Source organism: Hyaena hyaena, unplaced genomic scaffold (assembly GCF_003009895.1).
Source record: "Hyaena hyaena isolate Hyena2069 unplaced genomic scaffold, ASM300989v1 scaffold_165, whole genome shotgun sequence".
NCBI classification, from domain to species: Eukaryota; Metazoa; Chordata; class Mammalia; order Carnivora; family Hyaenidae; genus Hyaena; species Hyaena hyaena.
In genome coordinates, this window is record NW_024080797.1 from 2,061,390 (window position 1) to 2,075,059 (window position 13,670).

Sequence of the window (13,670 nt, forward strand, 5' to 3'; positions counted from 1 at the left end):
GGGCAGAGAGAGGAAGAGAGAGAGAGAGAGAGAGAGAGAGAGAATCCCAAGTAGGCTCCTTGCTGTCCGCACAGAGCCTGATGCAGGGCTCAAACCCATAAGCCATGAGATCACAACCTGAGCTGAAATCAAGAGTTGGATGCTTAACTGACCAAGCCCCCCAGGCACCTGACTTTCTCTTCTCTTCTGGCCTGGGCTTGTAGGTGGCCCAGCAAGGCCACAGACCCGCTGTGCTTCAAAACCACTCAGCGGAGATTCTCACCTCTTCTGGGTTCTTAGCTTGATCCCAGTAAAAGGAAGAGAAAGAAGAACTGATGGCTCCAGATTTTCTCTTCTAGCTGGGTCCCAGCCCCGGGCCACACTGTGGACTGCTTACCCCTGGGTCAGGGGTCACGTGATATAAGCCCCTCAGCAGCAGAGGCTGGAGGGCAAGGCACCTGCATGAACCACATCTCTGGGGAAGATGCAGAAAAGACCTGGACTAGGGGGCCCTGAAGCTGGTCTTGATGTCCAAGCAGGGCCTGAAGACAGATGGGAAGGCGGAGTGGGACACCCCAGATGGAAAACAGCAAAGGGAATAAAGTTACGCTAGAAAACGAAACCTGAGGGAGAAGACCCTGTGGAAGGGAGGCTGAGGCCAGATCATAACGTTGGTATGTGCTGTGTAAGGGGACTGGGTTTTATTCTAGGGTAACGGTGGGGGTGGGTGGGAACTGAGGGGTGTGAAATAACTGCAGCTCTGCCCCCAGAAGATTCCTCTGGCAGTTCCGTGCAACAGGGACACAAGAGGGGAAGTCTGGTTAGTCTCGGGTCCAGCTCCAATCCTGACTCTCAGTCTAGAGACAGGAGCATCAGGTGGGGGCTACTGCATGGTCCAGGTGGAGACTGAGCAGGACCTGAGTCAGCGCAGCGGCCGTGGCCACGCCAGTGAGCAACACGTGGGCAGCAGAGAGGATGCGAGTGCGTGAAAGCACAGAGCATCATGTGACATCCCTCAGGGTATGGGGCCCCGGCTCGCTGTACCCCTATTTGACTCATGGAACACAAGAAGGGGAGACGAAGGTCATGCACAACATGAGGAGAAGGGAACTCCTCATGGACGGCGCGTGACATGGGTGCTGAGATCCTTCAAGAGCCCCCTCATGGTCACTAGAGGAGACGATCAGTTCTCAGGGCTGCGGGTGACAGTGAGGAGCAGGGCGGGTGGTGACAGGTGGTGTGGCAGCCACAGTGGGGGTAAAGTGTGGCCCCCGCAACAGACCCTGTGGGCTGCCGAGTGACCTTGTCACCAACACCTTGCTGAGTGTAGTGTGGCTCCCAGGGAGAGAGGGGCTGAGAAGGGGTCAAACATGTGGTATAATGGATGTCAAAGGTGCCTGGTCCACAATGAGAACTGTAGGGTCTAAGAAGTATGCATGGAGGCATTGGGGTGCAGAGAGCCTGCTTGTGGGAACACGTGTCTAGATACTACAATCTTGCCCCTTCTTACCAATACTCACCTTCCAGGTAACTGCATGGCCGCTGAGGCTCAGGGCCAGGGGACTGCCCAGCTCTGAGTCTAAGCATTTGGGACTTTATTCCAAGTACAACGGGAAAACCATTGAAGAGTGGCAGCAAGGTGACTTGGTCACTTTAGCAGTGCGAAGACTGGATTATGGGTTGGCAAGGGCGGGAAACAGACAGCCAATTAAAAACCTACTGCATCTCTCCAGCGGGAAATGGAGCCTGGATTCATGTGGTGGTGACCCAGCTGGAGAGAAGCAGCTATGCCGAGAACCAGGCTGTGAGGACAGAGAAGTCAGGTTAGTTCCTAGGGTTTGGCCTGACCGCTTAAGTACCACGTTTGTACCATCTATGGAGATGGAAAGTTGGACACATTCCGAGTTCTGTGTGTACAGGTTAAGTCTGAGACGCCTATTAGACATCCAAGTGCAGATGTCAAATACGCAGCCAGCTCTGGGCCTCCATCTCAGCGAGTCTGGGCCGGGCGTGAGAGATTGGGAGTTATCCGTGTCTAGACAGCATGAAAGCAGGGGCCCATGAGACCTTGTATGGAGGGTACCGGGAAGGAGAAACGTAGGCCCAGACGGTCTCTGGACTGTCCAGAGAAGCGACCAAGAGGAGAAAGAAAATCAAGGCATGAGGTTATGGAAGACAGAAGACTCTCAACAAAGAGCTAACGGTCCTCCCTGTTGGATGCTGTGGAGGCATCCAGGGAAAGGCACAGAGACGTGTCCTCGGACCGGGGACACACAGGGCTGGTAGGAGACTCGGACAAAGCAGTCTGAATGGAGCAATGAGGCAGGACAGCAGCTTGCAATGTGCAGAACAGGGAAAGAGAGGTGAGGAAGCAGGAAGGAAGAGTGTGCAGACGTCCTTCCGGAAGACAGACCCAGGGCGGTGGCGAGGGACAGGCATAGTCGCGGAAGCATTAGAGAGGCGCAAACTTTAACATCTGCCCACCACCGACAAGAACGTGGTGAGGGAAAACTTCTGGAAGCCCTAAGGAAGAGAAGAGACGAAGTACTGAGCACAAACAGAAGGACCCGGAAGTAACGGAGCAGGACACTCCTAGTACAGCCAGGAACGGGGAGCGAGTCTGTGGATTTGCTGGAGGGGGTGGCGGTGAGGGTTCTCAGCTTCTCAGTGAAGCATGCAGAGACGTGAGGAGAGGAGACAGCGGATGGGTGTGTGAGTGAACGCACAGGAAGCCAGCAGGTAGGGAAGAGGGTGTGAAAATCATCTGGGAGACTCCGAGAACAAATGACGAGGAAGTGGCTCCAGGGCTGATGCCCATTTGAGGTCTGTGGTCATGAACCTGACATGCGAGCAGCTGGGCAACTGCCGGCGAGGTTTCCTCCAGCCTCACACAGTTGCGCCCAGGTGGCCACAAGCGGCTCCGGTCAACCAGGGCCAGGGTTCTTCCGTCAAGGATGGCAGAGGGGAGGGGAGCGGCTCTGCGGGGAGTGTCTGCAAGGGAACGATTCTGACGAAGGGCCACGGTTGGTAGGCTGGGCAGGGAGGCAATCCTGTGGGTAGGGACATGGTGGATCAAGGCTCTGGAGCCCTCAGGGGCGTGCGAACCGCGGCCACAGGGTGAGAGGAGAGTGTGGGGGCTGGGCTTGGACCGGGTGCATTTGCTGGAATGATGAGGCCTAAGGCAGGACTGCAGAAGTGGGTCACCGACGTGGGACAGAAAAGCACACTCCCACCAGGGGGCACATCTATAGGGATGTGGGTGATGGGGGGGCAGAGGCAGAGCACCCCTGGGATGCAAGAGCAGCCGGGGCACCAGGGGGCATCCTCCATATGAAGGCTCACATTCCCGAGAAAGAATTCTAGGAGCATCGTGAACCTGGGAACGAGTTGCTAATACCATTGGTCCAGGAGGAGAGCTGACCCAGATGCTGGTGGCCAGTGGTCTAGCCGGCCTCCGAGGATCAGACGGGATGGAAGGAGGAAGGAGACAAAGGCTGTGAGCACAGCCCACATGAGAAGGCTGCAGGGAAGGCTGTGTCTCAGGGACATTTCTGACCAGGAAGGGGGGCGGTGCTCAGAGAAGAGGTGGAAGGGCATTTGCTGCAGCCATATTGGTGCCTAGTGGACACAGGGTGAGGGCTGGGGAAGGCAGTGGGGGTTGGGCTCTATTGGACAAGGTCTCTTTCTGGTCTGTACCTCGTGGCCTAGCGCCTCTCCATTTATTTATTTAATATTTACTTTTATTTATTTATTTTTGTTTATTTTGAGAATGAGAGAGAACACAAGTGGGGAGGGGCAGACAGACAGAGAGAGAGAGAATCCCAAGCAGGCTCTGCACTGTTAGCATAGAGCCTGATGCAGGGCTCGAACTGATGAACTGTGAGATCATGACTTGATCTGAAATCAAGAGTCAGACGCTTAACTGACAAGCCACCCAGGTGCCCCTCCTCTACATCTATCTATCAAGGCCCATTGGCAGGTCCACACCGCAGAAGCCCAGGAGCCTGGCTACTTGAGAACTTTTTCCCAAAGGGTATGCTGATAGACCAACATCTCAGAAAAGGATGAGCAATTCACAGAAAGCAGAAGTAAACGGGAACAAGGAATGAGAACAGCTAGTAAGAGAGGAAACGAAGACTAACTCTGAGGACAAGGTAGGGGAAGGGCCAGTTAAGAGGAAGAGCAAGTGATGGAAATTATGGTGGTGTGGTCTTTCGAACAATGTGTAACTTATGGTAGATGGTCAGTTTTTTTTTTCTTAGAGTGCAGACTGTCCAAATACATTTCTTTGAGGGGCACCAGAATCAATTAGCTACTACCAGAGATCCCTGTGGGTTAAACTTTTTTTTTCAAGTTTACTTATTTTGAGAGAAACCAAGAGAGCAGGGGAGAGGCAGAGAGAGGGAGAGAGAGCATCTCATGCAGGCTCCACACTATTAGTGCAGAGCCTGGCACGGGGCCTTGAATTCACCAACAGTGAGATCATGATCTCAGCCAAAATCAAGAGTCGGACGCTTAACCAACTGAGCCACCCAGGTGCCCCAGTAGCTAGTTTTTTAAATTAAAAAATCAAAACATGCAAGGCTGAGAAAGAAAACAACAGATCTTTTAAAAAATTTATTTAAATCCAAGTGAGTTAACATATAGCGTAACACTGGTTTTAGGAGTAGAATTTAGTGATTCCTCACATCACTTACCCAGTGCTCATCCCAAATGCCCTCCTTAATGCCCATCACCCATTTAGCCCATCCACCCCCCAGCCCCCCAGCAATCCTCAGTTTGTTCTCTGTATTTAAGAGTCTCTTGGGGATGCCCAGGTGGCTCAGTTGGTTAAGCGTCTGACTTCGGTTCGGGGCATGATCTTATGGTTCATAAGTTTGAGCCCCACATCAGGCTCTGCTGACAGCTCAGAGCCTGGAGCCTGCTTCAGATTCTGTCTCTCTCTCTGCCCCTCCCCTGCTCACACTCTGTCTCTCCTCTCTCTCTCAATAATAAACATTAAAAAGAGTCTCTTATGGTTTGTCTCCCTCTCTGTGAAAAAATGGATCTAAAGCATATCTAAAAAGAAAACAATATACAGCTATTGTGACAAGTTGGTCGCGCTCCCCCATTTAATTGCTCTGTGCCAGTCCCCTGCCACATGGGCACACAGCACAGCCCTGATGACAAGAAGCAGAGTCCCAACCAGCCTGGGTCTGAGGAGCTGGCAGGCCACATGTGCACCTTTCCTCAGGAAATGCAAAGTAGGTATCAAACTCCACAGCTTCCAGAAGTCAGGTTCAGGTGATCCTGTTTGCTATCTGAAGAGCTGCAGTCAGCTCTAAATTATACTTGGAGTATCCTCACCTACAGACATAATCTTGACGTAAATGTGCTCACTTGACATAAGTGAGCACAGTCTGTCTGTATCCAGTCAATTACAATCATTCAATCCAATCAATTACAACCATTCAACTCTTGCTATTATTTTCCACTGGGCTACATTCTGATAAGGACCAAAATTGTGATACAGATCACTGTGGTCTTTAGCAGAATGTAGTCCAGTTGAAACAATAACAAGACACTAAAGATTTGTCTCTCAGTGACGAACATGAGAAGGAAGCATAATCATTCCCTTATTTCTGGAAAACCACGGTCACACACCCCCATGTTTACTGTAGCCTCATTTACAAGAGCCAAGACGTGAAAACAGTCTAAGTGTCCATCAATGGATCAATGGATCCAGAAAATGTGATCTACAGTGGAATATTATTCAGTCGTAAAAAAGAAAGAAATCCTGCCGTTTGTGACAACATGGTTGAACCTGGAGGGCATTATGCTAAGTGACATAAGCCAGACAGAGAAAGACACTGCATGGTCTCCGTTCTATGTGGAATTAAAAAAAACCTGAACTCAGAAATGGTAGTTGCCCGAGGTGGGGGTTGGGGGATATGGGTGAAGGGTCTCAAAAGAAACAAATATCCACTTATAGGAAAAGAAGTCCTGGGAATGTCATGTACAGGCTGATGACTGTAGTTAATAATACTATAGTGTATATTTGCAAGTTGCTGAGAGAGTAGATCTTAGAAGTTCTCATTACAAGAAAAAAAATTTGTAGCTATGTGTGGTGACTGGTGTTGACTAGGCTTATGGTGTTGATCATTTTGCAATATACACATAATTGGAATTATCAGGCTGTATGCCTATAAGGAATACAGTGTTATATGGTAATTATAATGGCTGGATGCTCACTTCTGCAAAGTCTCCACAGACACCCAAAAAGGAATAAATGGGGGCACCTGGGTGGCTCAGTCGGTTAAGCGTCCGACTTTGGCTCAGGTCATGATCTGAGTTCGTGAGTTCAAGCCCCATGTCTGGCTCAGTGCTGACAGCTCAGGGCCTGGAGCCTGCTTCAGATTCTGTGTCTCCCCCTCTCTCTGTTCCTCCCCTGCTCATGCTCATGCTCCATCTCTGTCTCTCTCTCAGAAATAAAATAAACATTAAAAAATTTTTAAAAAAAGGAATAAATGAGTTCACCTCATTTGCAAACGGCACAGGAATGTGGTTAGGTAGAGAATGATTCGTGTCAAATGGTATTAAAATGAAGTAAATAGGGGCGCCTGGGTGGCTTAGTCAGTTGAGCGTCCGACTTTCGCTTAGGTCATGATCTCACGGTTTGTGGGTTCAGGCCCCGTGTCAGGTTCTGTACTGACTGCCAGCTCAGAGCCTGGAGCCTGTTTCAGTCTGTGACTCCCTCTCTCTCTGACCCTCCCCTGCTCACGCTGTCTCTCTCTCTCTCTCCTAGAAATAAATAAAACATTTAAAAAAATAAAATAAAATGAAGTAAATAAAAAAAATTAACCTGATGGAAAACTAAGAGCCAGGAAAAATAGCACTCTCTGGCTCATGATTTAGATGAAAGAGACTGATTTTGGCACAGATACATCTCACATAAGCATTCTTCCCATTTCTAACCCCACCACCGACTCAAGGAAATCCCTCTCAAGTCTTTTGTACCAGTGTCTTGGCAGAAAAAGTGAGATCTGCAAGTACGGTCACATGTACATACACCAGCACAGGTTCAGATAGGTTGAGAAAATGAGGGACAAGACAGAGAAGAAGACCAGACTTGAAGGCTATGAGCCCCTCTTCCTTTGTTTTTTGAGGGGGGGGGATTCTGTTTTATTGTGTTCAAAAACACATACCATCTTATTTACCACCTTAACCATTTCCAAGCGTATAGCTTAGGAGTGTGAAGTACATTATCATGCAACAGATCTCTGGATCCTTTCCACAGTGAAAACGGAAACTCTACCTCCTTGAATATTTATGAACCTTTGCTCAGTGAGGCTCAGGTGGGGTCTGGGGCTCTGAACCCATGAGGTGAATATTCTCAACTTTGGAGAAGAAAGAGAAATGTGTTTCTGGACAGAGTGGTGAAGTCCCTTTTTTTTTCTCCCACACAGTTAAAGGCTGGCCCTAAAACAAACAAGATCGCAGCCAGGGGATAGTTTAACCAAAGTTCAAGTGTGTCTGTGCACTCACACAGACAACATACATTGTGTCCAGCTCTGGGTAAATTCACTGTCATCGCCATATGACAAGAAGCTGTCTTACAACAGGATTTTAGTGGCTGGCCCCAAAGTTAGTCACTTTTCTTATTCAATATTCAACATACCTTGGAATCCTGAGACTATCTGGACGACATCTTCATACACCATTAGAGTCGCGGATCGTTCTGGAAGCAGGCCCAGGCTCAGTGAAGAAAATACTGCAGAAATAAAAATGGACATAGAGAATTCTGACATTTAAGTCAAAATGCCCACTCCAATCTTGGGGTACTCTGCATTCTTTGTATTCTGATTTCAAATCAGCCAACAATATTAATTTTTAGCATTGTTATATAATAAGAAATATACTTGGTTTCTGCTCCCGGTTCCTGACACAGAGCTCCTAAATCCTTATAATTTCCATGGTGGTAGGAGCATCTTTGGTTCTAATGAGGCAACTCTGGGTGGGCTCATGGATGGGGGCTGGTCACCAGAAAGACCAAGCTGTAAATAGAAGCTTGGAACTTTCAGCCTCACCCCTCTATCCTCTAGGGAGAGGAGAGGGGCTAGAGATTAAGTTCATAATCAATCATGCCTACGTGATGAAGCCTCCATGAAAATTCCAAAAGTACAGGGTTTGGGGAGTTTCCAGGTTGGTGAACGTATCTATGTGCCAGGAGGGTGGCACAGCTCAACTCCATGGGGACAGAAGCTGCCAGCCACACGCAGGACCCTTCTGGACCTTGTCTGTTCACCTCTATATCTGGTAGCTCTTCCATATCCTTTATGATATCTCTTATGATAAACTGGCAAATGTAAATAAATGTTTTCTGGAGTTCTGTGAGCCACTATAGCAAATAACTGAACCCAAAAGGGGTTGTAGGCACCCGATTCATAGTCGGTTACCAGAAGCACAGGTGATACCCTGGGAGTCTGGTCTGAATCGGGGGGATGGGGAATCAGGGAAGAGTCTTGCAGGACTGTGCCCTTAACCTGTGGGGTCTGCACTAGCTCTGGGTAGTTAAGGTTAGAACTGAACTGAATTGTAGGACACTGAGTTGGTGTCCAGAGAGTTGGAGAATTGGTTGGTTTGAGAAAAAGCCCCCTTCATTTGGTGTCAGAGTGTTGTGAGAAGACAGAAGGGGACATTTTTGTTTTCATTTAAGTCTGATTAGCAAGACACTTTCCAATTGCCACGGGAATACTGCAATCTCTAATATAATAACTGCTTACACTGCAACAGTCACTAGTTTCTGTTCACTAGAAGTTTTTTTGTTTTGTTTTGCTGTTTTAATTTTTATAAACGTTTTTAAAAAAATTTATTTCTGAGAGAGAGAGACAGCGGGAGCAGGGGAGAGTCAGAGAGAGAGGGAGACAGAGAATCTGAAGACAAGCTCCAGGCTCTGAGCTGTCAGCACAGAGCCCAACGCGGGGCTCAAACCCACGAACCGCGAGATCATCACCTGAGCCAAAGCTGGACGCTTAACCGACTGAGCCACCCAGGCGCCCCTCACTAGAAGTTTTTAGTAGAGATTCTGAATCTCTTCACATATATATTAAAGTTTATTTACTTATTTGGGGGGGGAGGGGCAGAGAAAGAGACAGAGGGAGAGAGAGAATCTCAAGCAGGTTTGGTGCTGTCAATGCAGAGCCTGACACAGGGCTTGAACTCACGAACCATGAGATCATGATCTGAGCTGAAGTCAGACACTTAACTGACTGAGCCACACCGGTGCCCCTTCACATTAGGGATATATTAAATTACACATTATATGAATGGAAAATATATAAAGTTAGGTATTAATATTAAAAAAAGACTTTAAAAATATATGCTTAGGTTAGCATATGCCATGTGGTAGAAGAACATTCCCTCCTATTCTGGAAACTAATAAGATGAGAGAACTTGTGCTATTTTAAAAATTCTTGCTTAAGGACCCAGACTTCCAACTACAAAATTCACAAAGCCTATAAGTTTCTGGACAGGATGTGAATCCAAGAGAAAACAAATAAAATGTATTATGGAATAACAATACTCACGAAGGTCACTGAACCCTTAGTAACATGTCAGAAATTACTCTAAGTGCTTTAACTTTGGTAATTTATTTAAATCGCAAAACAACCCTATGAAATAGATATTATTTTTCTTTTTAAAAATTTTTATTTAATGTTTATTTATTCTTGAGAGAGACACAGTGCAAGTGGGGAAGGGGCAGAGAGAGAGGGAGACATAGAATCTGAAGCAGGCTCCAGGCTCCAAGCTGTCAGCACAGAACCTGACTTGGGGCTCAAACTCACAAACCACCAGATCGTGACCTGAGCTGAAGTCGGATGCTTAACCGACTGAGCTACTCAGGTGCCCATATGAAATAGATATTAACTTGTCCATTTGACAGATAAGGAAACAGGCTTATAGATAAGGAATTAACTTGTCCAAAATCCCACAGCTGGTAAATACTAAATGCAGGACTTGAACTTGAACTCTGGTGTCTGTCCTCAACTGCTATGTGACACAGACTCAAAATCAGAGACCCCCTGGACTTTATCCCATCCACGTTTAAAGATGAGGAAATCAAGGTCTAGAGAGGTAAAGTGACTTTCTGGGAAATGATCAGGGGCCAGAAACATCAAGTGCTAAGAACACCTATTACTTAGCACCACTGCTCTTAATAGTGCCAGAGGGGACCAGTGAGCTGGCCCTGGACATGACCTCTCTTCATATACCCTCTACAGTCAACTTATTTAGCTGCCATTATATACGAGGCCCAGTGCTGGACACGGGCAACAGATCGATGCTGGGGGTAGAACGTGCCTACGAGGCTCTACATTTGAAGAGAACTGGGACACAGAAGTAGCCACTCAATGAGTGGATGGTGACCATGAGCATCAATAAGAATGCACCTTGTGGGGCACCTGGGTGGCTCAGCTGGTTGAGCATCTGACTTCAGGTCCGGCCTTCATCTCGAGGTTCATGAGTTTGAGTCCCATGTTGTGCTCTGTGCTGACAGCTTCAGATCCTCTATCCCCTTTTCTCTGCCCCTCCCCGACTCATACTCTCTCTCAAGAGTAAATAAAATGTTGAGGTGCCTGGGTGGCTCAGTCGGTTAAGCATTTGACTTCAGCCCAAGTCATGATCTCACAGTTTGTGGGTTCAAGCCCCGTGTTGGGCTCTGTGCTGACAGCTCAGAGCCTGGAATCTGCTTCAGATTCTGTGTTTCCCTCTCTCTGTGCTCCTTCCCTGCTCATGGTCTATCTCTATTTCAAAAATGAATGTTAAAAAAAAAATAAAAAAAGAATAAATAAAATGTTAAAAAAAAGAATGCATCTTGGTGCTGTGGAAACAATCTGGTGATTTCTCAAAATATCACACACAGAGTTGCCATATGACCCAGCAATTCCACTTCTAGGTATAGACCCAAGAGAACTGAGAATACATGTTTGCACGAGAACTTATACGTGAATGTGCATGGCAGCATGAGTGATAGTAGCCAACAAATGGAAACACCCCCAAATCCACCAACCAATGAACAGGATAAAAAAAATGTGGTCCATCCATATAATGGAGCATCATTCATCCATGAAAAGGAAGAATGTACTGATTCAGGCTGCAACATGGTTGGACCATGAAAACGTTATGTGAAGTGAAAGTTGGCAGGTACGGGGCGCCTGGGGGGCTCAGCTGGTTAAGCGTCCCATCCCGACTCTTGATTTCGGCTCAGGTCCTTTTCTCATGGTTCAGGGATCAAGCTGTGTGTTGCGCTTTACGCTGACAGTGCGGAGCCTGATTGGGATTCTCTCTCTCCGTCTCTCCACCTCTCCCCTAATTCGTGCACGTTCTCTTTCTCTCAAAATAAATAAACATTAAAAGAAAAAGATGCCAGAAACAAAAGGTTACATATCGTAAAGTTACATTTATCTGCCATGTTCAGAACAGGCCAACCACAGAGATGGAGAGGAGGTCGGGGTTGCCAGGGCCTGGGCGGAGTGGGTAACAGTGAGTCGACTGTAATGGGTCTGAGGTTTTTTTCAGGGGTTCACAAAATATTCTGAGATTAGTCAGTGGTGATGGTTGTATCATCTTGTGAACTGCACACTTCAAAATGGTGAATTTAATGGTATGTGAATTATTATTTAAAATACAAAAACAGGAAAAAAGAAATAAAAGAATTCGTCTGAGAAGTTCAAAGTTGGGAGAAAAATCCACACCAGGCTGGGGTACGGATGATCAGGGAATGCATGTGAGCCAGGACTAGAGTGGGGAGCCCTAATTTGGATAAATCCTTCACAACCACTTCAAAGGTACACCTGACCTTCTTTAACACTGACGCCTTCAGCCAACGGCACTGAGTACCTAATGGCCCGGAAGAAAGGGTCACTGTAGCGATACTGCCTGCATGGGCCGCCCTGCCCCATTGGAGAATTCACACGCATCCTGAGCGGTGTTTCCTGGGCCCTGAGAAGCTCCGTGCTGACTGGGTGGGGAACTCTGAGCTCCTAAATCACCTGTGATCAGTCTCTCGAGATATGCGTGACCATCGCGGGGTGTTCTGTAAACACTTCTAACCTAAAACACTCGGTACTTCCACAATAACGCATCTGCTCCAGCGAACTTTCCCAGACTTTATTTTCTAGGGGACAGAAAAACGGTCTTTTGTGACTGAGTGCTGAGTGGCAGAGCAGATGCCACAGGGGCTTCCTGGAGCAGGACAGAAGGGACTGCCCGCCTCAAATCGACTGAGTGCCCCGGGAGGGCAGGAGGTGGCAGAGAGACTCTCGGATGCCCAGCAGAGAGGAGACGCTCACCGACGTCTGGGGATTCTTATCCTACCAGATAGATGTTTGGTTTTTGGTAAGGAGAGAGAAAGGAACACCTAACTCGACCTGGGAGAGTCAGGGAGACTTCATGGAGCAGAAAAGAGCCAGGCTGGGCACTGAGGACAGAAGACGACCTTGCTAAGAAAATGTCAGTAAAGGAATAACAGTGCAGACAAACAGGGTGGGCAAAACGTCAGTTCACAAGAGAGGTAACAAACTGCCTAGGCGTCTAGACCATGAGGTGTGTAAGGGAGAAGCAGCTACGGGAGGAGCGTCTAATTGTATATTATATATACAGTCTTTTAATTTTAATGTTTCTTTATTTTTGAGAGAGAGACACACACACAGAGCATGAGCAGGGGAGGGGCAGAGGGAGAGGGAGACACAGATTCCAAAGCAGGCTCCAGGCTCTTAGCTGCCAGCACAGAGCCCGACACGGGGCTCGAACCCATGAACTGTGAGATCATGACCTGAGCTGAAGTTGGACACTTAACCAAGTGAGCCACCCAGGCGCCCTTGAACTGCATTTTATATAGCTGAATTTGTTTCATCTGCTTGCTCTCCTTATGCTGGGCTTGCCCCCTCCAATCTACACTTCCTCTCTTGAAAGGACAAAACCAACACCTTCTCCAGGAACTACTGTCAAGGACGAAAAAAAGAAATCTATTCCAACATCTCTAGAGGGTGCACATGCAAACAAAACCATGTGTGCGTGTGTAGCGAAGAAAGCATTTTTTAGTTTTAAAGTTTCATCATATTTTAGGAGAGGCTTCCTACTTTTCTCTATTCCTTGCCCAGTTATCTGCAATACCAACAGCATTATCTTTTTATATTTAAAAAATTATTTGTTTATTATTATTTGAGAGAGAGAGAGAGAAAAAATAATCAAAGACATGGTGGGTCCCTGAAAGTTATTTAGTCTAATTAATATAGTTTTAGAAATAAGGAACGTGGGCTTGGAAAGCTGGGATGGGACCCCAGATGAGGCAGCTGGGGGTGGGCAGGGCAGGAACTCATGTGTCTTGATGCCTAGTTCCAATCTCTTCCAATTAAACTACATCATTCCCATTATTTCACTCACTTAAGAAAATGATGATTATCGGGGCGCCTGGGTGGCTCAGTCGGTTAAGCGTCCGACTTTTGCTTAGGTCATGATCTCGCGGTTTGTGGGTTCAAGCCCCGTGTCGGGCTCTGTGCTGACTGCCAGCTCAGAGCCTGGGGCCTCTTTCAGTCTGTGACTCCCTCTCTCTCTGACCCTCCCCTGCTCACGCTGTCTCTCTCTCTCTCTGCTAGAAATAAACATAAAAAAAAAAAAAGAAAATGATTATGGAAGTGGTTGCTTTTTCTCCA

The 13,670-nt window shown here is 47.5% G+C and overlaps 1 protein-coding gene across 1 annotated transcript in view; it reads right to left on the bottom strand.

The window, feature by feature from the left end:
- Window positions 1-13,670, bottom strand: part of FAM171A1 (family with sequence similarity 171 member A1) — a 141,143-nt gene that overhangs the window by 47,135 nt on the left and 80,338 nt on the right. Inside the window, exon 3 of the mRNA XM_039240050.1 lies at window positions 7,637-7,729. Coding sequence (XP_039095981.1) covers window positions 7,637-7,729 — 93 coding nt within the window. The remainder of the gene's footprint in view (window positions 1-7,636; window positions 7,730-13,670) is intronic.